Source organism: Aphelocoma coerulescens, chromosome 26, assembly GCF_041296385.1.
Source record: "Aphelocoma coerulescens isolate FSJ_1873_10779 chromosome 26, UR_Acoe_1.0, whole genome shotgun sequence".
NCBI lineage: Eukaryota > Metazoa > Chordata > Aves > Passeriformes > Corvidae > Aphelocoma > Aphelocoma coerulescens.
The window spans coordinates 6,353,467-6,377,637 of NC_091039.1; the positions used below are offsets into that span (position 1 = coordinate 6,353,467).

Sequence of the window (24,171 nt, forward strand, 5' to 3'; positions counted from 1 at the left end):
CGGTGCCCAAATAAACAGGCGGAGAGTTGCGAAAGGACAAGGGTGGGAACTCTCCGTTCCTCTCCGCAGCCGGGCGGTCCAGCTCCAGCTCTGCAGCCCTCGCTCAGGTCTCACCCTTCCTGCCACCCCTCTGCCCTGCCACTGCCACCCACGGGTGCTGTCCCCATGGACGGTCCGGGTGATGCCAGGGCAGCCTCCGGGAGGCTCTGTGGGACCACTGCGGTCAGCGTGGGGGGGGTCTGGAGGGGGATGGCGAGAGGCCAGGAGGTCCCTGGTGACCTCCCTGGGCATCTGAGTCCATCCACCCGGCCAGGGGGATGCTGCAGCCGCGGGTGGCACCAGCCGGTGCCCGCACAGAGCTGCTGGAAGGTGCCCGGTGCGGAGCGGGATGGATGCAGGAAGGGAAGCGGAGCCTGGCTCTGCTCCCAGCGGGCTCCCTCTGCCGACAGCCGCCCCGGCCGGGTGCCCGCGCCACCTCTGCGCAGCCACCGTGCACCTCCTCTCTCCCCTGACCCGAAATCTGCACTGGGAAAAAGAAAAAAAAAAAAAACACGCCAGCCCCAAAATGCATCCCCCCAGCCCTGAGAAGCTGAACAGGCTCAGGGAGGAAAGTCTGGAGCACAAGAATCTGGAGCCCCCATCCCATCCTCCTGCTGCAGGATCTGGGGAGCGTTTTGCAACACATAAATATAAATAAAAATGAAATATTTAATTTCCTTTAAAAAAGAAAAAAAAGAAGTATCCCTGACAAAAGTGCTTTTTTGAGAATCCTCCCCAGCGAGGTGGGAGGTGGAAGGTGTTTGATGGGGGATATGTGTGAGAGCAGGGGAAACTGAGGCACAGAATTGTTGCCTCCACAGTGGCGGGTCCCAGGAGGGCCCTGTGCCGAGGCCACCAGCCCCACTTGTCCCCCCCCAGGCCAGCCCATACCCACCCTGAGAGCCGTGGGGACACCAGGGAAGGGTCACCCGTGGTGCCAAGGCTGTGGTCTCTGGAGAGGCATCGGGAGCACTGCCCGTGTCCCTGGCACCGTCACCGCAGGGACATCGCCCGCTCGGGTGCCAGACGGCAGCTGATCCAGGGGGGACAGGGCCACCGTGGCACTGAGGTGATTGGGAGAGCAGCTCCGGAGCCGTGGGAAGCAGCAAATCCCGGGATGTGCAGGCAGCCGGCCCTGGTGCGTCCAGCGGTGGCATGGCCAGTGCTGTGGCCAGGCTGGGGTGGGCAGCGGGCACAGACCCCCGGGCTGTGGGCATCGCGGGGTCCAGCGGCCCCGGGGTCAGCAGCAGCTCTTCTTGGGCTTGTCGTTGGGAGTGAGCTTGATGGAGTCGGTTAAATAACTCTCAAAAATCCCTTTGTACTGGAAAGAAACGGAGAAGGGAAAGGATGAGTGACACCAGCTCAGAGCCACCCCGCGGACCGCGGAGCGCTGGGGTTCAGCCCCGACTTGTGATTAAGGGCAAAATCCAGGGAAAAGCCATCGTGTGCAGGGCTTGGGGACACCAAAGTCCCCGCGGGACGGCCGCTAGAGGACAGTGCTGGCGCGCCGTGGGTGCCACACGCCGCGGTCCCATCACTGCGCGAAAAGGAAACGGCGACTCCTATTCCTATTGACTTAGGATCGAACACTGCTGCGTTCCCCATTCCCGGGGCTCTCCGCTGCAGCAGGAGCTATTCCCTGTGGGAGGATCTGTCAGACCAGCCCCGGCTGAGCCCAGCTCCCTCCCGAACCCCTGCCCGGCACAGCTCGGAGCAGGAGGACGCTCACCCTGCTCAGTGCCTGCTTCGCGAGGGTCTCAAAAGCCTCGGCCACGTTGATGTTGTTCTTGGCACTGACTTCGAAATACGGGATGTCCTTCTCCTTGCACCAGGCCGAGGCCGTTTCCTCAGGAACCTGCGGGGAGGGAGGAGAGGATGGAGCCACAGCTCAAGGGTGGTACAGGAGACCCTCCTCACCCACCCAGGCACAGCTGGGCGAGGGCAGGGTGCTGGCAGTGCCCGAGGTTGTAATTCCTGCTGCTCTGGTGGGGACAGCCTCTGCCCCAAAGGGCAGCAGGGGGATGCTGCTTTATTCCCTCCAAGAGTCCTGGGGGAGGTGGCAGCTCCTTGCCTGGAGCCCTGGTTTTCATGTGAGGATAAGGAGAAGGCTGGTTCTGAGGTGAAGGATCAGCCCCCATAAGCCAGTAGGACCCGACGGCATCCCAGTCATACAATCATGGAATTGTTTAGGTTGGAGAAGATCTTTAAGATCATCAAGTCCAGCCATTAACCCAGCACTAAACCGTGTCCCCAAGTGCCACAGTACAGCTTTTAAATTCCTCCAGGGATGGTGACTCCACCACTGCTCATCCCGCTCTCCCTGCTCCACCCTCACCTGCCGGTCACAGAGGTCTATCTTGTTCCCCAGCACCACCATGGGGAAATCCTGTTCCCTGGGAATGACCTTCTCCAGGAAGTCATCTCTCCAGTTGTCCAGGGCCTCAAAGGACTCCCTGTCTGTCACGTCGAAGGCCAGCACGCAGCCGTCTGAGCCTTTGTAGAAGGTCGACACCATGGAGCGGAATCGCTCCTGTCCCCCTGTGTCCCAGATCTAGGGCAGAGGAGGGCACAGATAAACACACAACACGAGCAGGTGCTGGGTGTTGGCAGCCCAGGGGAGCAGCTTCAGAGGGTGCTGAGCCCCCAGAATTCCTGTGGGATTCCAGTGCAGTTCATGGATGCTGAAAATCAGGCTCTGAAAACCGGGCTCTGCACGTCCAGCCCTGCACCTCATACCGCCAGTGGGCATTTGGGCACAGCAGGACAGGGTGGGACACACACAGCCCTGGGATCAGGGTGGGCACCCCGGGCAGTGCCAGCTGTGCTCACCTGTAGCTTTAGGGGGCTGTTGTCCACCGCAAGGACCTTGGTGAGGATGCTGGCGCCCAGCGTGGTCCGGTAATCCTCATAAAACGTCTTGTGCACGTACTGGTGCAGCAGAGAGGTCTTGCCCACGCTGATGATGAAGAAAGGGGCACTGGAGAGGCTTTTCCCTGCTCGGGGGTGGGTGACAGCAGGGGCTGCACGCCCAGCACGCACAGGGCGCTTCCCTCCCTTGCCAGCTCCTTACCCCAGAGCTCCGATGATGATGATCTTCAGATCCACTTTCTTGCTGGCATCCATGGACAGGCCCTGTGGGGCGAGAGGGACCCACCGGCCTGTGGGGATGGCACTGGCTCCCGCTGGCGCCGGTGGTGCTGCCCAAGCCCTCTCCCTGCTCCCACCCTCCCGCCGCGGGACCGCGGATGTCGCTGTGTCCTCACCGTGCCAGCACCATGCCCGTGCCATGCCAGCAGCTGCTGCACTCGTGCCCCAGGCATGGTGGGGACAGAAACCCCCGGCCAAGCCCGGCCCACGGCCCCGCCCGCGCCGGGCTGCCGGGGAGCCGGAGCACGCCCAGACTCGCCGGTTCATCTCCATTCAAAGCTGCCGGGAGCCACTTCCCTGCTTCTCCCACCCCCTCTCGAGCGCAGTACCTCCCCCTAAGCCTGGCACACGCGCCTGGGGTCCTGCTGAAAACTACATTTGTTAAAGAAGACCCCAGCCGGGTGGAATTCCTTGGTGCCCCAAGCGCAGCTCAGGGAGCATCCCCGCCCGGGGACACTCCGGAATCTCCCCGCAGGATGTATCTCCATTATGTCCCAGTGTCCCCACATGCTCTGAGCCTGGTCAAGACCCCTGAAACCCCCTCCCCAGGTGGGACCAGCATCCTCCAGCAGCCCCAGCAGCTCCATCCCCACGGCAGAGTCCGGCACCGCCGGCCAAGGCACAGATGGAAACACTGGCAGCCTCATCCCTGCATTTTTCTCTGATGCGCTGGCCAGCCCTGCGCCGTTCCCCCTTGGAACACCAGCAGGGAACTCTCAGCTGTGGGCTCCAGGCCCCCCTGCACCCTCTGCCCCCCGTGCCCGGCCGTGGGCAGCATCCTCGGCACCGGCAGAGCCTCGTGTCTCAGCACACACAAACTTCCCGGTCCTTTCGCCAGCTTTTTTGGCAGGCCAGATGCTTTTAAACTCAAAATGGAGTTTCCCCAGCGTTTTTGCCTCCTCGCCGTTGCTCCGGGGGTCTCGGCTGTCCCCCGGGGACTCACCTGCGGAGCACTCACCTGCCGGGGCGGCCGGGCAGCCAAGGCTCCCGGCTCCGCTCCCGCCGGGCCGGGGAGGGGAGAGGCGAGAGAGGAGGATCCGGGAAAGGGCGGCCGATCCCTGCCCTCCCGGGGAAGGCGGCTGCGGGCCCCGCTCCGTGACATCAGCAGAAAGGGGCCGAGATCCTGCCGGGGCTGGCGGAGCCGCGGGCGGGGGCTGGGATGTCCATGGATTTTCCCTCGATTCCGGGGCTCTGCCGAGTGTCCCCGGCTCGGGTCCGATAGGGGAAGGAGAACAAGGTTCTCCCCGTCTGCTGGAGTTTGGGATGGACTTTTGGCCTCTCCTCTGGCTCAGATTCCCCCCGGTTCCTTTCTGCCACCTCCCCGGGACCCCTTCTCTGCGTCTCCGATGGGGATTTTTTGAGGGATGAGAACAAAAGGCGGGCGGGGCTGTGGGCAGCATCCCGGCAGCCATCCCGGACTTTGCTCTGATAACACGGGATGGGACACGCGGATTTGGGAGCTGGGGACAGGCGAGGAGGGGCGGGGATCCCTCTGAGCAGGGTGGGAATCAGGAGCATTTCCAGCCCCTCCATCCCTGCCACCCCCAGCCCTCAGGGGTCCCGCCCAGCACCCACAGCCAGCATGGGAACCCCAGAAACACCCCAAAAAGAGGGAACAGAGCTGGTGACACCCCCAAAAGAGGGAACAGGGCAGGGAACATCTCCTGCAGGATGTGTTCAATCAGAAATGGGATTTTGGGGATCTCAGCTGCCCCCATGGAGCAACCAAGGACGCCTCTGTCCGTCTCTCCCAGCGCCAGGCTGGTGCCTGGGGCTCTTCGGAGTGGGGAAACCTGCTTGGCCACGGCCGCAAAGGCACAGCTCTGCTTCCCGGCGTGCGAGGGCAGGTCCTGTGCCCGTGCCAAGCATTCTGTAGGATTTGGGGTTTGCAGTGGGAGCGGGGTGCCCCATCTGTGAACGCCCCCTCACCCTGAACCAGCAGCCCCCCAGTTGCTGGTGGTCCCCGTGCCCAGGTTTCGGGGTCCCTCTGAGAGCACTGGCTTTTGCTTTTCCATTCCCATCATTTTTGTAGAATTTTTTTCCCCTTACAGACCCTGATGTGATCCCAGGGAGGATCACTGCACTCATCAGGACACACCCTCCTCCCCCTCCTCTCCAGGTGTCATCTGGGACCTGTCTGGCCAGAAAAATCTGTTTTTCCCCCCAGAGGGCAGGCGCTGGGAGGAGCTGGGCTGAGGCAGAAGGACCTGAGCCAGTTCTCACCAGTGGCTGGTGTTTCCCTGGAGCAGCTCCCCCCAGTCCCTCTGTTCAGCCCCTTTTTCACCATCCTGCTTCACCTTTGCTCCTGCAGACAGAATTTATTGTTCAACCTCCCTCCGCAACAACTTCTGCCCTCGTTCCTCTGGCGTGTCCCTGGTGCGACGAGGGTTGCTCACTCTGTCAGGTGATCGATGCCTCTCCACGCTGCCAGGGCTGGGGTTTGTGGCCAATCCCAAACTGCAGCTGATGCCCAAGGCCACTTCTGCTTTTGGCCGGGGAGGCTGTACCCACCAGGGTACATCAGCATCAGCTCTGGCTTTGGTTTGATTCCATGGAAAAAGGGATTTTCCCAAAGCTCCTGTTCTCCTAATCCCCCCCCGGGCTGAGATTCTGCCTGGATGAAGGCAGTAGGAGCAGCAAGGAGGAGGTGATGGCCAAGTCGTTGCTCAGCAGCTCCAGCCACCACAGCTTCAGTCCCATCCCAGCTGCTCCCCCACGTCAGCGATTTGGAGGAAAAAGCGTGGGTGTTGTGGCCTGTGACTGTGAGGAAGGTGATGAAACCCAGGCTGGGGCTGACACAGCCGGGGGAAAGGCTCGTGGGGACAAGGAGAGGACGGGCTGTGCCCTGCAGGGCTGGGAGAGAGAGGGAGAGGGAAGGAAGCAAAGGGCACCGAGTGCTCCCTGCGTTGTTCAGCCTCCCTGGGGCACCGCAGGGCTGCTCTTTGTTGGAATGCTCACACTTGTTGGAGCAACTTCCCCCCCAAACCTGTCAAGGGGGCACAGAATGCTCTGGGATCCCAAAAACACAGCACCAGAGCAGTCCTGGGTGAGTCCAGCTCTCAGTGCCAGCTGCTGCTTGGGGACACTGGCTGGTCCCTGTCATGCTGGGGGGATGCTCCCCCCACCAGCCCCTGGGCTCATGCTCAGCAGCACCTTGGCGGGCTAAGGGTTAAGGTGGAAGAGGGACAGGAGACCTTTGTCCAGCTGCCCCAGCACTTTATCTGGGACTGCAGCAGGGGTGAAGTCAACACAGGAAACGTCACCGAGCCCACACTGGTCAGTGGCACAATCAGTGCCTCTGGGCAAGGCAGATATCTCCCTTTATTGCCAACCACAAGGCTCAGCCGCAAAGTTTACAACCAGACCCGAATATTCCAGAGCTCCCAGCCCTGAAGGCTGCTCGGGTCTGGGAAGGATGGAGCAGCCACCAAGCTGGGCAGGGACGTGGGCACTCCAGCACTGCCCGGCCTCGGCACTGCTGGCCTCAGGGTCAGTGGAGAAAACACAGCAAAGGGCTGGATAAAAATAACCTTTTCTGAGCTTCCCTTTCTCGCTGCCTCAGGGTGCATCACTCGTGAGCCACCGCTGCTCCAGCACTCTCACACACCCCTCGTGCCATCAGCAGTCACGTGTGCCACGGCCACTCCTGGGGACCCCCATGGCCAGGAGCCCTCTGCAGCCCCCCTCAGCCCCCTCAGCCCCCCAGAGCCCCCCAGCCAGCCCAGGCCAGGGCTCAGCAGCTGTTTTGTCCCTTCTTGCTTCAAGGGCCCACCAAGCACGCAGTCCTTGTAAGTTCCCCGAGGGAATCAAAGTGAAATTCTCTGGAAATCACCAGCTGTTCTGGGAGTTTTATGGCACAGAAAGAGCCCCAGGGTCTTTCCAGTCTCCTCGTTACCTTTTTGTTTACCAGCACCAACTGCTGAGTGAGGAGAGGTGTATTCCCAGTGCTCCCTCAGCCCCTGCCCTGCCCACAGGCCCATGGGATGCTCAGGGATGGCCACAGACACCTCTGGGATTTCTGCTCTACCTGGGCAAAGCATCCTCTTCTTTCTGCCCCATGGGAATCCCAGGGAAGCTCCAGCCACGCTGGGAGTGCAGCCCTGGCAGTGCCATGGATCACCCAGAGAGGAGGGCAAGGAGGATTTAATCCCCTGTGCAATCCTTTGAGATGTGCAGGATTTCTGCTGGGCTGCTGCTGACAGAACATGAGAGGTTTGGGTTTGTTAAAGTTTTTATTGGCTCAGGATTGAAAAATGGAGAATGTGCAGAGCAGATCACAGAGCTGCTCGAGGCGTTTTTATATCACAGTGTCCTGCCGAGGACTGGACTTCTGCTGGGCTCTGCAGCTGCATCCCTGGGTGTCTTCACCCCCTGGGGACACTGAGGCCATGGTGACATCCCCTGCCCTGCTGAGGTCAGTCCCTCTCCTGCCCCAGGGATGTCACAGCCCTAAGGGACGGCGGGGGCCAACCCCACCAAGTTATTGCCACGGTCGAAGACGGAGTAGAACTGACGGATGAAAACATCACCCAAAATCCAGAGGGGTCCCGTGGGAGGGGGGATGTCACTCCCCTCGAAGCCGCTGATACAGAAGGTCATGTCAGCGCCGTACTCCTGGGGAAGGAGAAGGGGAAAGCTGGGATGAAGCCGAGAGCCTCCTGCACATGGAAACACCCAGGAATGGTGGCGAAGCAGAAACCAGCAGGGTTTGTCACCCTCGGGGACACGCCACCAGCTCCCAGGGTCAGCTTTGCCACTGGAGCTGCTGGGATTTGGGGTTGGTGGTGCCGGGGGAGCCGCAGCCATACCACGAGGGTGTAAGCCTGGGCGCTGAGCGTGTAGGGCAGCCCGTTGATGGTGAAGGTCAGGTCAGGCATCACGTTGAGGTTGCTGCACTCCACGGCATACTGGAACACAGCCGGGGGCTCAGGATGTCCCTTCCAGCAGGGAGGGCTCCCCAAGCTTTGTCCCCTCCTGTCCCCACCCTGGCTCTCACCTCTCCATCCACAGACACAGCCCCAATAAGTTTTTGCAGTTCTTTGATCTCCTTGGTGGGGCCCGTGATGAGCGATGTCCCGGTGTCCACGATGGCCTGGCAGCCATTGGCACAGAAAGTCGTTGTCCCACCCAGCTGGATGCTGGAAGAGGGGAGAAGGAGCAGGAGGGATTTGTCCTGCCCTCCCAGCCCAGCCCAGCCCTGCCCTCCTGTCCTGCCCAGCACCACTCACTTGTCCAGCTGGATCTGCCAGTACCCCTGCTGGGTGACCGGCACCCAGTTCAGGGTGCCCGTGAAGCGGGAGGTGTCAAAGCCCCCAAAAAGCAGCTCTCCTCCCTGGGGGGACTCAGGGTTCCTGCAGGGAGGAGGAATAGGAGGACACATGAGGGATTTTTTCCATTTAGCGTGAATTTACCCCAAATTTCTCCCCAAAAATGCTGTAAGGCCAGAGGTCTGTGCTGCTCAACCTGGTACCAAAAACCCTGCATTGGCTCAGTAAAATATCTGTATTTTGGCAGCCCCTCCCGCTCCCTAAAGCAACGCCAGACTCTGAGCAACATCCCGGAGCAAAGCCGTGTCCGTACGAGCTCATGTAGACGGAGAAAATGGGCAGCTCCACCAGATTTTGGGCCATCATGTTGTCGAAGACAGGGGTGACCCCATCCACGGCCAGGGAGGGATAAGCCAGCCCCAGGATCCCATCGAACCCAGCATCCAGGAAGGCTTTTCCCGGCTCACTGATGCTCTCTGCAAACTGCTGGTTGCTCACGGTGAGACCCTCGACCTGCAGGGAGGAGGCGGTTCCGTGTTGAGCCTGTGGGCAAGTCCCGGGCACATGGTCCAGAGCAGGGGACCCCAAAGGGCACTCACGGATACTTGGTCGGACCCGATGATCCCCGTCAGGCTCCCGGTGCCGTACTGGATGGAGAAGGGGGTCCCTATCACCTGGTAGGTGCTGGACTGGGTTGGCCGGAACCTGGTGTGCTCAGCTGGGGGAGAAGATGGGATCTGTCACCAGAGATGTCATTTTTTTGCGTGGCCACAGCTGCCAGGAGCCATCACCAGTGAGGAAAAGTGATGGTGCAGCGCGGTGTCACCAAAACTCCTGGTTATGGGGACTCCGCTGAGGGACCTGTTGGAGTTTTGAGGGGGAATGAAGCCTTTTCCATTTCAGTCTGAAGGGTGCAAGGGCTGTTGGGGGGAGCAGCATTTAATGAGTCCCCAGACGAGCTCTGCTGTCCCTGCTTTACAGCCAGCAGCAGCCCCAGGGCACGGCCGGATCCAGTCACATTCCCCAATTCCCGCTGGGCTCCGGGGCAGCCCTGGGGCTGCTCGGGGATGCTCCGTGTCCCACGGCAGCAGTCCGGGCTCTCTGGGGTCGGCTGATTGCTGACAGCCCCAAAAAGCCACATTTGTCCCCTGCTGAGCCCCTGGGCTGTCACCCCCTGCTTTGACCCCTGGATTTCTGTCACGTCTCTGTGACCTACAGGGCTCAGCTGGGTGGGGGCGGCCCCCAAGGCCTCGGGGCTGGTGCCCGGTGGCTTCTCTGGGGTCGGGGGGTCCCCACTCACCGCAGGCTTTGCTGACACAGTAGACAGAAGGCACCCAGAGGTTGGAGGAGCCCGTGTCGAACACCACGGTGAAATTCTGAGGGGGGGTCCCGATGGAGATCTGCCCAAAATACTCCATCTGCCGAAGAGAGCACCGTGAGCCATCAGCACCCCCAGAAATGCTGGCACGAGGGAGCCGGGGGTGTCTGCAGGGCACGGATGGGGCTCGGTGTTTGATCCGCCCCAGCCAGGCTGTGCCAGGTGGAAAAAAGGAGACAAATATTTAAGGAACAACAATGGGAACTGAGGACAAAAGGCAGCACGGTGGGGGCTGGGCCCTGAGGGGTCCGTCGTCACCAGCCGGGAGCTCTGGGGACAGGGCGTTCCCCACTAGGGAACGGGATTGTCCCGGGGAACCCCCTCCACCTCGGGGTGCTCTGTGGTGGGCTCTGCCCTGGGAAGCGTGTAACTTGGAATTTTGGAGGAAATCTGTCCCCAGGGGGGTGGGCAGCGCGTAGCAGGGAGGGAGGGGGCTGGCAGTGCCTGCCATGAATGCGCTGCCTTGTCCTCATCCTCACATTCCCGGGGACAGAGGGCCGGGCAGGCAGCGAGCCCTGGCACGCCGGGCACCGCCAGGAGCCGCGGGATTTGTGGGGAGCGTTTGGGCATCGGGCACTGCTCGGGCAAGTGGAGGGTGCTGCCATCCCTCTGTGCGCCCCTGCTCACATCCAGGTAGTTGATGAGGGGCTCGTTGGTCTCCGAGAAGGCGGCGCAGTCCTCGCTGTCCGTGTCCAGCCCCCCCCGGGCTTTCCAGAGGTGCGAGAGCCGCCCCTGATCCCGCAGCAGCTTCCGCAGGGAGCGGCGCCTGGTCAGGGGCACCCTGGGGAGAAGGGTCCTGGTCACTCATGCAGGTGCTGCCGATGTCCTGCAGTCCCTGTGCCCACCCTGAGGGTCCCGGCACCGCCAGGATGAGGGTTCAGAGCCCACATCCTCCCACTGCAACGATTTCCAGCCGAGGCCCAGCAAAAGAGGGACACTTGATGTGTTTTAGGAGGCAGGAAATCAAGGGCAGAGCGGGCAGGGGAGCATCCACGCCATGGCGGTGGCGGGACACGCAGCTCGGTGTCCGTGCTGGGAAGGACCTTGGGGCTGGGCAGGACGAGCAGGGCCACGGGGAATTCAGGCCGGTGTTTTCTGCCCTGTCTGCATGCACAGACCCCCTCTGCAGACCCCTCCTGCTGCTCACAGGCTCTGCCCAGAGGGATGGAGAACCCAGAAACCCCAGAGCGGTGCCACCGCTCCGGCACAGCCGCGGGGCGTCCAGGCTGAGCTCTGCCATCCATCACACCTGGGAGTGACCCCCCCAGACCCTGGGGACCCGGGCTGCACCCTGGGGACCCCCTTACCTTCTCAGGGCGCCGGCCAGGGCCAGGCAGAGCGCGGCGAGGAGGAGCAGGCGCCTCATGGCGTGGCTCGGTGGCTGTGCCCGCACCGGCAGCGCCGCGGTGCCGCTCTTATACCGAAGGTGCCAACCCCGATAAGGGCCCTGCCAGAGTCAACACCGGGCTCGGGCACCCCGAATGAATCACTGGCCACGGCCCAGGCGAGGCTGAGCGGGCGCTCCGGGGTCACGTTTGCTTTTCTGGGTGAGGACGGCGTTGGGGGGCCTGTGGGAGCTGAGCAGGGGCTGGTTTGGCTGATTCTGGGGCAGTGGAGGTCCCGCAGAGGGAGCAGAATGGGGTCCCCGTCCCAGCACCAGCCCCTTATCCACTGGTGGAAACCCCCCAAAATGCTTTAGGGGAACATTTGCCTTCTCCTTCACCCCACAGCCCCACCCCAGGGACCTGCCCGTGGCCGTGGGGTGCCCCAAACCCCGGCAGCTGCGGGGAGGTGCAGGAAAGGGATGTGTTTGTGCCATCAGGGCAGCCACCGACCGCATTTTAAAAGGCACAGACTAATTAGCGGTGATGAACGGCGCGGGAAGGTGCGATTTTCCCTTCCACACGCCGGGAAGGAGCAGCTTCCCGTGGGAGACAGCTCCCCGGTGCTCTGCAGCCGCTAATGGGCTCGTCCCCGGTGAGTTTTGTTTAACCCGGGACGGGCGTCTCATTAAAGCCTCCGCGAGTGCAAACAGCAAATGCTGATGAACAAATAAAGCCTTCAGCTATGGGGGGAGCGAGTGGGGGGAGCGAGGCGAGGGTTTTCCTGCTGCCACCATCTCCCAGGCCCGGGATGATGCTGTTTTCCTTATTCTCCGTGGTTTTGGCGTTACATAATCGAGGGTGGGTGCTAAAGGGGGTGTTTTGCTCAGCGAGCCCCATTCACGTGATTAACAGGGTTTAGCACCGTGCTAATCGATTTTTTGTTTGTCCCAGTGAGCCTGTTTTATCTAATTAAATTTTATCTCATTAAAGCCCTCGCCCAGGAAATTAAAGTCCTCATTCGTGAGGCACAGGTACCAACGGTGGCTGGGGGCAGCTGAGTCACGTCCTGCTGTCACCAGGACCTGGTGTCCCCATCCCTGGAGATGCTGCCAGGCCCCTCCTCTCCCCAGCTTTGCAGGCAGATTAAGCTTTAAAAAATCCATCAAATATTTCTCGATGTGAGCAGGAGAGCATTGGGCACAGCACAGTTGATGCCGATGGCAAGTGCAGCTGTTTTTCCAAAACAAATGAAAATTCCCTGCATTCCCCCACGCTGCAATGCTTTATTTTTGTTTTTACTGAGTGGCTTTTATACAAATTTATTATCTCCTTCGCCTTTTGAGATGCAGTTTAATGTACCAGCCTCCCTCCTTGTCCTAATCACATATTCATGGATTAGAAAGAAACTTCCTAAAACAAAAGCAGCTGCAGCGAGTGCCAGATCAGCCGAAGCCAGCAAGTGGATTGTTCCAGACATGGTTTATAACCTGAAAATCCTGTCAGGAAACACAGCCTGAAGGGTCACTGGGCTTCGGAGATAAACGTGAGGGTGAGCAGCAGCACAGACACGCCGAACACTTTAAGTGAAATAGTTTATTTTGTGGAAAAGATTCCCCAATTGGATCATCATAATCTGCAAACTCCTGGCAGCGGGTTCAGCATTAAAATAGGAAGATGAAAGTTATAACGAGGCCAGACCTTTCATTTAGGAATTTCTGCAGTTAAGCAAATTTATTTTGACTTTTTAGTTATTTTAGAAGCAGTTTGATAAGCTAAACTCTCAGGGGCACTTCAACATTTCTATTTCAAGTGGAACAAAGTGGTGGTGTTTTTCTCTATGTTTTGGGAGCAACTGGGCTGGATTTTCACAGCAAATTGGATCAAAAAGGCTTTGTTCCATGCATATTCCAGCTGCACCTCAATGTCTGGAGTGCAGAGGGAAGAGATGCCCAATTTCCAGCTCGTGGTGTCCCTCGGCTTGGCAGGGCCAGCCCGTGCTGCTCTGTAGAAATTGAGGAAAGGTGACTCCAGCTCCTGGAATATCCCAGGCTGGTAAGTCAGGAATGGCCTCTGCCAGACAGGGGCTGTCCCTGGGTGCGTCCCACCCCTCCAGGGCCACACACCTGCCCTCAGGTGCATCAGAAATAGGTTTTGCCCCTTGGGTGGAAAATGTGTCTCTCACCAGCTGGGTGTGAAGCGCTTTCCTCCTTTAAAAAACCTGTTCTCAGGCTAAAAATGTGTTATCTGTGTTCCTTTCTACACGTTTCCTTTAGTGGAGCCACTGCCACGACTGATTCACAGGGTGCCCCAGTAGTGTTTTCTGAAAAACCCTTTTTTCCTGCCTTTATCAGACACTTCTCCCACCTGTTAATCTGTTTATCCACCACTGAGCCCTGCAAAGTGCTGCAGCAGCAAACTCTCACCTGAAAAACATCAACAAACAAGCAAGTTTCGGTTAAATAAACCCCAAAATATTCACCTGGGGCGCAGCAGCTGTGGGGAGAGCAGGACCAACATCTGATGATGGAGCTGATGGATGGTGGGAGCCCCACGGGCCCAGGGATGAGGGGGAATTTGGGAAGTGACCCCAACTCGTGGTGCAGCTCCTGGGGGAGGTGGTGCTTCTCAGGATCTTCTCTTTGCTTTTAGACAATGCAGGGGGATTCTCTGGGGTGGTACGTCCCTGGGAGAGGATTGCTGTGGGGTGGTGGAGATGTCTAAAGGTGAGCAGGCATCGTCCCCGTGAGTCAGGGACCTTGAAAAAGGGGAATCTCTTGTTCCTGACCTTTCTGCCCGGGAAGAGGCTGGGCTGCTGCAGGGCTGCTCCAGAGCTACAAACCCCACAGTTCCTACAAAACAGCAGCCCAGCACTCCCCAAACCTCCTGGGAACCCTCAGGATGGGGTCTGCCAGGCTGCTGCTTGCACCCCAAATGTTGCAGAACATTTTCCAGAGCGTGGGCAGGTGGAGGCCCATCCACCCCCAGCAGACACGGAGCCAGGTGGTGTAAAATGCTTTATCCCTGTGGAAGAGGTTTCCTTGGAAGCACCCAGAGCTCGTTTTGGCAGCTGAGTTACTCAGGGCTGGACTGGGCACAGCTGCCTCAGCACTGCTCAGCTCCAAGGAAGCTCAGCTGAGTTTTGGGACAAAGCCGCTGGAAGATGGAGAATTGATGAAGAATTGGTGGAGGGGTGCAGGGTCCCACAAACAGCTGCAGAGCAGCAGAGGAACACCCAAATATATTTAAATGAGGCCGCTGACAAGAGGGGAGGCGTCATGGAACCTCGCGTGGGCTCGTTGGAGCCTCTGACCTGGGGGTAGAGCGTGACCGCATCCGGCACCGCTGCGCTGCCGGACCCCGCGCTGCACCCAAAATGCTGCTGAAACGGCCCTAAACCCTGCTGCCTGCACGGCCCCAGCTGCCCCAGAGCTGGGGGGAAGGGAAGGTGTGGAGAGCTCTGACCCCCAGGTAAATCAGCGCTGGGCACCGCGCTCCGCCGGGCGCTGGATGCGACGGCGCGGAAGCAGAAGGGTGGAACAACGGGAGGAGAGCGGGGCTGGGAATCCCCCAGGGCACGTGTTGCTGCCATCCTGAGCTTCCGTGGGCCAGCCGGGCCTGGCTCAAGTGGGATTAAAGTAATTTGGGGCTTTCTGGAGTTTTTACTCACCTTCAGCCGAGCGCGGATGCCTCGGGTTCACCTCTCGCTGCCCGGCTGGGGAGCAGCTCCTCGCAAGCCTTGATTTCAGCACTTTTCTTGAGAAAAAGCTGAAGTCCTGGGGGCTGCAGGCTCACAGAAGTTCCCTGAGATGCCAAAAAAAGCACTTGTGGTGCCAGGCTCTCACTGGCTGCTCTCTCAAATCAGATTTCTCGATACCCAGCCGATATCGGCGCCTCCATCTCGCCGTACCCATCTCAGCACAGAAGCTGCTGCTGCTGGTAGTTGGATTTGGGGCTTATTTTGCAATTTCCTTTTGAGCAGCTCATTTCTCAGATCCTTATCTGCTGCTGCAGCAGCATCCCCTGCCCCACAGTAGGAAATGAGCCTTTTAAGAAGGGCAGCCCTTCGAGAAGGATATCTGGGGACAGGTTTGTTCAGTAAGGGAGGGGGGAAATTCCTGCAAGAAACGCACTTTTGGCTTGGCACCGGTCAGGCTGTTTGGGTGAGTGGAATTCTGCAGGAGGCTGGTAGTTATCAGGAAAGCTTTTGATGAATTGGGCTCAGAAATGTGTCACAGAGGAAATGACAGGATCTGCTCCACAGGGTGGATAACGCCTTTGCTCTACCAATTTATCCATCAAATTGTCATGGCTGCTTTAATCACGCAAAGCCTCAGCTGAAGATCTCTCCCTATCAGCCGTTTATAAATAGGGAGTTTATAGCACTGAGGGAAGATTTAAAGTGCTTTTTTTGCAAGTGGAAGCTCACAAAATGAACGCCCCTCTCGCTATTTTTTACAAAATCAACACCCTTATTTTTTATCATAAATCCCTGGAGTGTTACTGCCAGAAGTCCCAAGCCAAGGGGCCCAGCCCAGGCCTTGGTGTTTTCTGATTTTCTGCCTTAAACCCTCTCAACTTCTACAAGATTGAAGCTCTCACAGCATTAAATCCGAGGTGTTTCAGACACAGAGGTGTTGGAGGGCCTCTGATATTTCTGTCTGGACCTTGTCTCACACCAGAGTCTCAAACCAACCCACGACCTTCCTCTGGTTACTTTTTCTATGGATTTTTTTTTTTTTTCCCAGATTATAGTTATCTTTTTGGAGGTTTTGGGGTTTTTTTGTGGATTAAAAAGAGAAAAAGGAAATAACGAACCGTGGGAGAGGATTAAAGCAAGAGGAATAAATTTCAATTCTGTCACCACGGTGGAGCCCAGAAGCTCCAGACAAGTCTCAGATATGACCGTGTATAAAGCCATTAATTCAGTGATAAGGGAGGGCCTGTGGCTCTGTGAGGGTGTGAGCCAGAGGGATTCTCACAGGGGGAGGGCTGGGATAAAATAAAAACCCTTTATTTCACATCTGCAGTGTCTAACCACCGCTTCCAAGTGCTGAGCCTGATCCTCAGCTCGTGTGGAGCAGCGTGAGGCTCAACAGGGCCATTTTTGTGGGCTGCCACCAGGTCTTGCTGTCTCTCTGTGTCCTCCCCCAGCACCTGGAGACACCTCAGCAGGAGGATGAGCTCTTGTGAGTGGTGAGTGCAACACCCTGGGGCACAGAGCCCTTCACAGCGTCCCTGGAACCATCCCAGGCCCGGCTGGACGGGGCTCTGAGCAACCTGGTCTGGCTGAAGATGTCCCTGCTCATGGCAGGGGGTGACCTTCAAAGGTCCCTTCCCACCCAACCCATTCCATAAATCCATAATTCCATAATATCTGTAACTTCTCTCTCCCCTCCAGCACTACATTCCCCCACTGGCACTGAGGCTTTTGAAAACCCTTCTGAGGACAGGCTCCCAAAAACGTGGGGCAAGGAACTCCAATCATTCTTGAAAACCAAGCCCCACATTTTGGGGCACATCCCCCCAAAGGACAAAAAAAGCAAAACCGAAAGCTGCCAGCAAACCCAGGCCTAAAACACGCCTTGAAGCGATGGGGGGATTGGAAAGAATTCGGTGATTTCAGGAGACTGAATGTTTTTCTCTCGTTCAGCTGGATTCCTGCTGTCACCTCAGCTGTCACCTCGGTGCTCCACGCTCTCCTCTTGCTGGCCCTTTACATCATGCTCAGCAGGAAAATTGGTAATTACTGCCTTGGTGGCTGTCCCTGGGGATTTCTTGTTTTGGGCCCTGGGGTGGAGTGGGAAAGGGGCAGGGCAGGGCTGAGCTCGGGTCCAGGCTGGGGGTGAGCTGTGGGTGACGTGGGCAGTGGCAGCGAGGGTTGTACAACCTTGCATTGCTTCAAAACCATTTTCTTTTATCGCTCTTTTAGTAAAGTGCTGGGAAAATACCAAGAGTCAACTCACAGAGTATTAATTCAGATGAAGCTGCAATTTGTAGCAGGAAATTCTTTCACACCAACTGCTGCTCACATTTGCACAAAGCCCAGCTCCTCTCGGGGTCAAAGGCAGCCCAAACTTGCCAGAAGAGGCCCTGGCACCGTGATTTGTCACTGGGGCCTCTCCTGGTGGGACAACAGGGCACTGGATCACCCCAGCAATTGAATTTATGGATATGTGCCTGCTCCAGTGCACAGCAGTAATCATTTCGGGGTGGACTGGTTTGCACTGGGGCTGCTGGAGCGGGCGTGGGGTGGGGTGTGGGGTGCGCTGGGCACAGCCGGAGCCAGGGCTCACTCTCCTCTTGGTCACAGCCCAACATTCCCGTGGGATGCAGGCGAGCAGCAGCTCTGGGGAGCATCCCAGCCCTCATCCCGCCCCAGCTCCGGCCCCGTCACCGGGAGGGGACAAGGCACAACAGCCCGGGGCACAACAGCCGGGGGCAAAACAGCCCGGGGCACAAACCCCAGCACCGGCCTGTGCAGGTAACGGGGTCCTGCAGTGCCAGGGCGTTGTCCTGGCACAGGGATGGGAATTTTGGGTGGCATTTGTGTGATGCCTCTTCCTTACCAGCTGTGAACAGCCCGGGACTGGGAGCAAGGGGTGAGCAAAGGGCCAAGCAGGAGCTGCTGCCTGTTCCCAGGGCTCCTGCCCAGCTGGGCTCTCCTTGCCCAGTTTCTCCCAGGGAAGTGAAGGGGGGAGGGATCACACGGTTTCATTTTGAATTTTCACTCCTGAGCACGTTTGCTTTTTCCCCCTGATCTTTTTTTTTTCCCCTTTAACCCCCTGGGAAGTGCTGGGGCTGGTAAATGTCTCCTGTTTTTAAGGGAGCAGTGACACATCTTCGGACACCTCAGAGGACTCGGACAGCTCTTCCTGCCCTCAGGTACCACGGACACAGAGCCTTTGCCAAAACAACCCCAGCCCACCTTTGTCCAGCTCCAGACCCCCAGAGCAGCTTCAGGAGGGGCAAATCCATCAAAGCACATTGAAATGCCATCAATAAGGTGGGGGGGTTGTTGTCCCCTGCCACACTCAGCAGTCCCTCATCCAGAGGGAAGCATCCCTGAGCACATGAGGAAAATTAGGAAACAAATCTTCCCTGGGAGGGTGGGCAGGCCCTGGCACAGGGTGCCCAGAGCAGCTGTGGCCGCCCCTGGAAGCGTCCAAGGCCAGGCTGGACAGGGTTTGGAGCAGCCTGGAACAGTGGGAGGTGTCCCTGCCCATGGCAGGGGTGGAATCAGATGAGCTTTAAGGTCCCTTCCCACCCAACCCATTCCATGATTCTCTGAACTGGTGCATGGGCCAAGGGCAAAGGCTCCGGGGTGGGTGCTGGGGCCTGACCTGGGGTTCATTTTGCTCCTGCAGGACCCTGGCTCAGAGGAAAACATCAACTACACATCCCTGGTGTTCGTGGGGAAAAGCCAGGAGCCGGGCTCTGCCCAGGACTACGAGAACATGAAGACTGGGACGGATTATGTCAACGTGGACCCAAAGAAGAGGAAAATACTTTTCTGGCCCTTCTCCAGCCCCAGGGCATCCAAGAGTGTGGAGTACACCGGGGTGAAGCTGTGACACCAGGGTGAAGCTGTGACACCGGGGTGAGGCTGTGACACCCTGGTGAAGCTGTGACACCCTGGTGAAGCTGTCACACCACGGTGCTGCTGCCCAGAGGTGCCCAGAGCCCCCAGCAGCTGCACAGCTGGGACTGTGCCCCTCCCCTGGGGCACTGCCTGGCACGGGCTGCACCCCTTGTACCACTCCGAGCCACAGGCACAGTTTCCTTGGCGTTTTCCTTAAAGGCAGCACTGTTCCTGAGGGCTGCGGGGTGGTGCAGGGGAGGGTTCCTGAGCTCTCAGCTTTTGTGCCATGGCCCTTTTTCCCTCGTTTCGTGAAAGCAAATGGAACATCCCCCCCCCCCCCCCCCCCCCCAGCCTCTCAAAATGAGCTGTGGTTTGGAGAGGGAGATGCAGCGATCCTCCAAATACCCACTGAACTGGCTGGCAGCTCCTCTCAATGATGGTGCTTTGTTCATCAGCCTCAGAAAATCCTTTTAAATGCAGTTTTCCCCCTGGCTTTTCCCTCACCACCCAGCAAGGAGGATGTTCCCTGTCTCCCAGCTTTTGCTTTCCCTGCTTTGTCCCTGCTCCAGGTGCTGGGGTCGGTCTCTCCCCACCTGGGTGATGTCCCTGCTCCTCACTCTGCATTTTGTTATTTCAGATCTTTCAAGAAATAAACTTCCAGAGTGCCTGGGAATGGGAACTGTGCCCCAGTGGGAGCTCTGTGAGGGGGATGGAGCTGCTGCCTCCCAGCACAGCGCACCTTCCTTAGGGCTGGAGCTGCCCCAAGTGCGTTTTAAACGGGCTCAGCCACGCTGTGATTTAATGAAAGGTTGTGAGATGATTGATTTGGGATCGATCACGGCAGGGGGAGCCAGGCACTCCTGGTTTCATGACCTTGGTGTGCAGATCTGGCCCAACTCAAAGGGCACGTGAAAGAAAATGTTCCAAAAACCCCAACAAGTCCTGGGTAACGTTGGAAATCCCAGGCAGGTGTGACTGTGGAACTGGAGGTGAGGCCGAAACCAGTCAGTGGAAGCTTCTGAGAAATCTCCTTCAAATGCCTGGCGATTAAAAAGTGAAAATATTGAAGATTTCAAAATATTTTACTCCTAATGTCTTATTTTTCCAGCTTTAGCCTGTGCTAGTGGAAGGAATAATGCCCGTGGCTCACAGGGAACTGGGAACCTTCGCTGGGACAGTTGGACAACTCCATCAGCAGCTTTGGAGCTCGACTGCCAGAGCAAATGGATGCTCTTTCCTGCCTCATCCGTGATTTATTCCTGCACAAAACAGCTCCTGGGAGAAGGGCAGGGGCCAGGCTGGGACTGCACAGGAACCGAGTTCCCTGCTCTGCGAGCCCTGGGTGGTTTTGGGACCCTGATCCCTGCAAAATCAGCCCAAAGCAGCAGCAGCAGCAGCAGCAGCAGCAGCAGCAGCAGCAGCAGCATGAGAGCAGCTCTCTGGGATGCGGCAGATGTTGAGCACGGGGGTTGGGGCTGGGAGGGGAAGTGGGCACGGAGGGGGCAGGACGTGCCCGGCTGAGCTGGAGCGGGGCCAGGGCTGCTCGCAGCAGCTCCTCGGGGTGCCAGTGCCGCATTTGGGGCGCTCCAGCGGGCACAGCGGGTGCGGGACAGACGCGACTGCCCCGTCCCTGGCCCCGGGGGGTGGCAGCGGGGCAGTTCCGGGCCAGGGGAGCTCTGCCGTGCCCCGGGGCGTGGGACAGCTCTGTCCTCGCTGTCTGCCCGGCCAGCAAGGCCCCGAGGGAGCGAGAGGAGGAACTGGCGGGGATCTGGAGCAGATGGGGCCGCGTTGCCGTGCTCAGGCTGCTCTGCTGGCAGCTGGGGAACACAAAGCTCGCGTCCCTCCAGGGGGATTTTGCGGGTGCAGCATCCCCTCTTCCCAAAGGATGCAGCATCCCCTTCCCGGAGGAGAGCAGCCAGAGCTTTCCCTAAACACGCGGGCGGTGGATGCTGCGGTCAGGCAGCGGCCGGAGGGGCTCTGCCCATCCCCCGATGGCCGCAGCGGACACGGCGCGTTCGGCAGCGGGGACAAGGCGGGCAGCGACGCTTTTCTGGGTGAAACAGTGAGATTTCCGCCAAGCGCGGTGCCACCAGGCGGGGAGGGCCGCGCTCTGCAGCGACAGAGCGGCCGCTGCCACCGCCGCAGCCTTAGAGCGTGCCCGACTCCGTCACCCCCTCGTCGCAGGGCGGGGACGGCTCCCTGGCGCTGTCCCCTCGCAGAGGGACCCCGGCCTGGTGGCTGTGGCTCAGGATCGTGGTTTTCCTGCTGCACAGGCTCCCGGTGGAGTTGGGTCTGCGCAGCCCGGCCCGGCGGCGGCCCCAGCAGCCCCGGCAGCGCCCGGCGTTCTGCAGGAGGTGCCCGCTGAAGAACAGGTAGATCCAGGGGTTGCAGCAGCTGCTGAGGCTGGCCAGCAGCATGGTGATGCTGAAAGCCACGTCGGTGGACTCTGGCAAGGCAAGAGAGGGAGATGAAACGTCCCCAGGGGGTGGGCAGGGGCTCAGTGGGCAGCGGGCAGGACCCGGGGGCTCTCCTGGCTCCCATTCCCACTCCCATTCCCGCATTCCTTCGGGCAGGAGAGTTTGCAGAGCCAGGCTCTGCCCTTCAGGTGGGGGATGTTCTGCAGTGGGAACGTGCTGGAGCACTTCCTCTGAGAGGTGAGACCCAGCCGCTTCTGGACTTTCCTTCAGCCTCTTTGCTGCCCAAAGCATCTCCCAGAGGACTTTCAATCTTGGGTGAAGTTCCTTCTACTGCTATGAAAGCTTGTGAAAATTTTCAGGAAAAAAAAATTAACCAATGAACTCAGCAATCCCCTTCTGAAACCTCTGTAAATTCCCACAGGAGAGGGAAGGCACACATGGCAAAGATGTCTTTGCACGTCCCTGTGGATGACGGCCAGAAACCATCACTTTTTCTGGGTGAAAGGAATGATTTACCTCTGAAAATTGTATTCCATAAACATTCCTGGGGACGAAATCTGTAGCCCTACCCATGGTTTGTTTTTTTTTTTTTAATCCCAAAATGACAGACACCTCTGGCTTGTTACAAACCCAGCCACATTCCTGGGGTTCCCAGGGCTCTGCACCCTCTTTGGGACCACCCCCCAACACCCCCCCCCACCACTCACCATCGTCGGGAGCATCCTCGTCCCACACTGACCACATCTGCACGCTGAAGAAGGGCGCCCAGCAGGTGACATAGGCGGCCACGATGACGAAGGTCATCTTCACGGTGCGGATCTTGGCGCGGGAGATGGTGCGCACGCTGCTCACCCGCGAGGGCTGCCCGCCCTTCCCCGCGGGGCCGGGGGCAGCCGGGGCGGCTGCCGCGGGTCCCCCCGCGCCAGGGCCACCGCTCTGGGTCTTGCCCTTGAGGTTCTTGCAGATCTCGTGGCAGATGAGGCTGTAGCAGACGCTGAGGACGCCCACGGGCAGCACGAAGATGCACAGCGTGGTCCAGGTGATGTAGGCGCGCGCTCCCCACGGGTACCCGAAATCCGCCCAGCAGTCCAGCACCCCCGAGCCCGGGCGCACCTCCCGCAGCGAGAAGATGAACACCTGGGGCAGGCTGAGCAGGCAGCTGAGCAGCCAGGTGGCCCCGATCATGGCGTAGGCCTGGCGGCTGGGCTGCTGCAGCGACTGCAGCGGGTGGCACACGGCCAGGTAGCGGTCCAGGGTCATCACCATGAGCATGTAGGTGGAGGCGAACATGCTGAGCACCTGCAGGTACTTGACGGCCCTGCAGAGCGCGTCGGGCCCCAGGAAGCGGTAGGTGACCTTCCAGAGGAGCTGCGGCAGCACCTGGCACAGGGCCACGCCCAGGTCGGTCAGCCCCAGGTGCAGGATGAAGAGGTGCATGCGGCTCATCTTCCTCCTCAGCCGGTACATGGCCAGCAGCACGCCCAGGTTGCCCACGGTGGCCACGGCCAGGATGGTGCCCAGCACCCCGACCTCGGCCTTGGCCAGCTCCTCATCCCGGGTGTGCAGCAGCGTCAGGTTGGGGTCCCCTGCCAGGCTCAGAGGCCCCTGGCTGTGCCCAGGCGGGCTCTGGTGAGAGCTGTTCCAGCCCCAGCCTGGCTCCATCCCTCCGGGAGGCTCTGCACGAGAACAAGCAGGTCCAGTGCTTGTCTCTGACGTCCTGTTGTCCCCTTCCCTGTGTCCCCAGGGCTGCCCCTGAGCTCCAGCTGCTCTGCCCCTGGCTAGGTGCTGGATGTGCCTCCTCCAGCGGTCCCCAACCCCAGGGCAGGCTGTCACCTGTCTGCACCACACTAACCCTGAGCTAAGCAATTCCCTCGCTGCCTGGGCTGAAAATATTCCTGCAGAGCAGAGAGGTGCAAGAGCCCCTGGTTCAGAACTTGATACTTCTCTGCACTAAACCTTCCCAAATCCCCGTTTCTCCCTGCACTGCTCGCCTTGGGCATCCCCTTTCGCCCCTGCGCAGGTAAATCCGAAGGGAAAGAGAAGTTCTTCTTAAAAGCAGCAGAAAACCCTACAGAGGCTGCATCGCTTTGGCTTTTTCATCCCCGGAAGAGCAGCCAGGTGAGCGTGTCCCAGCTCCGTCTCCACGGGGAGCGCTGGCGGCTCTCGGTGTGCGAGCACCGGCCCCGGGCTGGGTTTTATACCCCGGCAGGTCCCTCCTCCGTGTCCCCGTGTGCGAGCAGCGGCCCCGGGCTGGGTTTTGTACCCTGGTTTTATCCCTCCCCGGTGTCCCCGTGTGCGAGCACCGGCCTCGGGATGGGTTTTGTACCCTGGTTTTATCCCCCCCGGTGTCCCCGTGTGCGAGCACCGGCCCCGGGATAGGTTTTGTGCCCTGGTTTTATCCCCCCCGGTGTCCCCGTGTGCGAGCACCGGCCTCGGGCTGGGTTTTGTGCCCTGGTTTTATCCCTCCCCGGTGTCCCCGTGTGCGAGCACCGGCCTCGGGATGGGTTTTGTACCCTGGTTTTATCCCTCCCCGCCGGCCCCGGCTCCGCCGCCGAGCGCTGCCCCGGGCAGGTGAGCGCTGATCCCTCCGGAGCTCTGCCATCCCTGGGTTTGGCAGGGGGATTTTCCCAAATGGGATTCCCAAAGGATGGGAATGCGCTTGTCCCCCGTGTCCCCTCTTCTGCTGGGGACAGTCTGCCCTTGGTTTGCAGCGTCCCTGCCAGTCAGACCTCCCGGATCTCTGCCCTGGGCTTCTCCTGCTGGGCTCTCTCTGTCCCAGCGCCTGGGGACGAGGGGATGCGGGTCCCCCACAGCAGGAGCCAGACATCCTCCGGTTCGTGCAGCTGAGCCCCAGCCCCGCAGCAAAGTCGCTGCAAATGTCATTTATCGTCACCATTTATCGGCCGGGGCTGCCTCCTTTGATCCCTTCGATCCCTTTGATCCCTTCCCTCCTCTTGGGAACGGGATGGGGATTGTCCCGAGACACGGCAGAAGCCTCGGCCTGGCTGCTGAGGCCTCA

The 24,171-nt window shown here is 59.4% G+C and overlaps 4 protein-coding genes across 5 annotated transcripts; 1 reads left to right on the forward strand and 3 right to left on the reverse strand.

Moving 5' to 3' along the window:
* Window positions 1-690: 690 nt before the first annotated feature.
* Window positions 691-4,324, reverse strand: RAB7B (RAB7B, member RAS oncogene family). Of its 2 annotated transcripts, none has more exons than XM_068995756.1 (6): window positions 4,130-4,324; window positions 3,110-3,171; window positions 2,869-2,995; window positions 2,375-2,590; window positions 1,769-1,894; window positions 691-1,360 (listed from the first exon to the last, which is right to left on the reverse strand). In XM_068995756.1, exons 1-6 carry the CDS (start codon window positions 4,286-4,288, stop codon window positions 1,280-1,282), a joined length of 771 nt encoding a protein of 256 aa, XP_068851857.1. In that variant the 5' UTR covers window positions 4,289-4,324; the 3' UTR covers window positions 691-1,279. The 2 variants fall into 2 exon arrangements, with proteins under 2 accessions (XP_068851857.1, XP_068851858.1); XM_068995757.1 differs by having other exon boundaries at window positions 4,145-4,317.
* A 3,081-nt stretch (window positions 4,325-7,405) lies between these two features.
* On the reverse strand, window positions 7,406-11,217 carry CTSE (cathepsin E). The gene is made up of 9 exons (XM_068995974.1): window positions 11,139-11,217; window positions 10,459-10,612; window positions 9,754-9,871; window positions 9,053-9,171; window positions 8,767-8,966; window positions 8,415-8,537; window positions 8,183-8,324; window positions 7,995-8,093; window positions 7,406-7,800 (listed from the first exon to the last, which is right to left on the reverse strand). The coding sequence occupies exons 1-9, from the start codon at window positions 11,195-11,197 to the stop codon at window positions 7,636-7,638; spliced, it is 1,179 nt and encodes a 392-aa protein (XP_068852075.1). The 5' UTR covers window positions 11,198-11,217; the 3' UTR covers window positions 7,406-7,635.
* Window positions 11,218-16,220: 5,003 nt separating this feature from the next.
* On the forward strand, window positions 16,221-18,727 carry RHEX (regulator of hemoglobinization and erythroid cell expansion). Its single transcript, XM_068996062.1, has 5 exons — window positions 16,221-16,349; window positions 16,807-16,895; window positions 17,467-17,637; window positions 17,980-18,038; window positions 18,521-18,727. The coding sequence occupies exons 1-5, from the start codon at window positions 16,333-16,335 to the stop codon at window positions 18,725-18,727; spliced, it is 543 nt and encodes a 180-aa protein (XP_068852163.1). The 5' UTR covers window positions 16,221-16,332.
* Window positions 18,728-20,882: 2,155 nt separating this feature from the next.
* On the reverse strand, window positions 20,883-22,814 carry AVPR1B (arginine vasopressin receptor 1B). The gene is made up of 2 exons (XM_068995873.1): window positions 21,860-22,814; window positions 20,883-21,181 (listed from the first exon to the last, which is right to left on the reverse strand). The coding sequence occupies exons 1-2, from the start codon at window positions 22,812-22,814 to the stop codon at window positions 20,883-20,885; spliced, it is 1,254 nt and encodes a 417-aa protein (XP_068851974.1).
* Window positions 22,815-24,171: the final 1,357 nt, after the last annotated feature.

Bases quoted from the DNA above. Each gene is read 5' to 3' on its own strand.
- CTSE (XM_068995974.1), bottom strand. From the start codon at position 11,197: ATGAGGCGCCTGCTCCTCCTCGCCGCGCTCTGCCTGGCCCTGGCCGGC. The intron at 9,172-9,753 runs GTGAGTGGGGAC...CTTCTCCCCCAG, and splicing joins CTGTGTCAGCAAAGCCTGCG to CTGAGCACACCAGGTTCCGG. The intron at 8,967-9,052 runs GTGAGTGCCCTT...TCCTCCCTGCAG, and splicing joins TCGGGTCCGACCAAGTATCC to GTCGAGGGTCTCACCGTGAG.
- RHEX (XM_068996062.1), top strand. The intron at 16,896-17,466 runs GTAATTACTGCC...TCTTGGTCACAG, and splicing joins CATGCTCAGCAGGAAAATTG to CCCAACATTCCCGTGGGATG. The intron at 17,638-17,979 runs GTAACGGGGTCC...CCTGTTTTTAAG, and splicing joins CCCAGCACCGGCCTGTGCAG to GGAGCAGTGACACATCTTCG.
- RAB7B (XM_068995756.1), bottom strand. From the start codon at position 4,288: ATGTCACGGAGCGGGGCCCGCAGCCGCCTTCCCCGGGAGGGCAGGGAT. The intron at 2,591-2,868 runs GTGAGCACAGCT...CCTCTGCCCTAG, and splicing joins ACAGCCCCCTAAAGCTACAG to ATCTGGGACACAGGGGGACA. The intron at 1,895-2,374 runs GTGAGGGTGGAG...CCCTCCCCGCAG, and splicing joins TAGACCTCTGTGACCGGCAG to GTTCCTGAGGAAACGGCCTC.
- AVPR1B (XM_068995873.1), bottom strand. From the start codon at position 22,814: ATGGAGCCAGGCTGGGGCTGGAACAGCTCTCACCAGAGCCCGCCTGGG. The intron at 21,182-21,859 runs GTGAGTGGTGGG...TTGCCTTGCCAG, and splicing joins CGAGGATGCTCCCGACGATG to AGTCCACCGACGTGGCTTTC.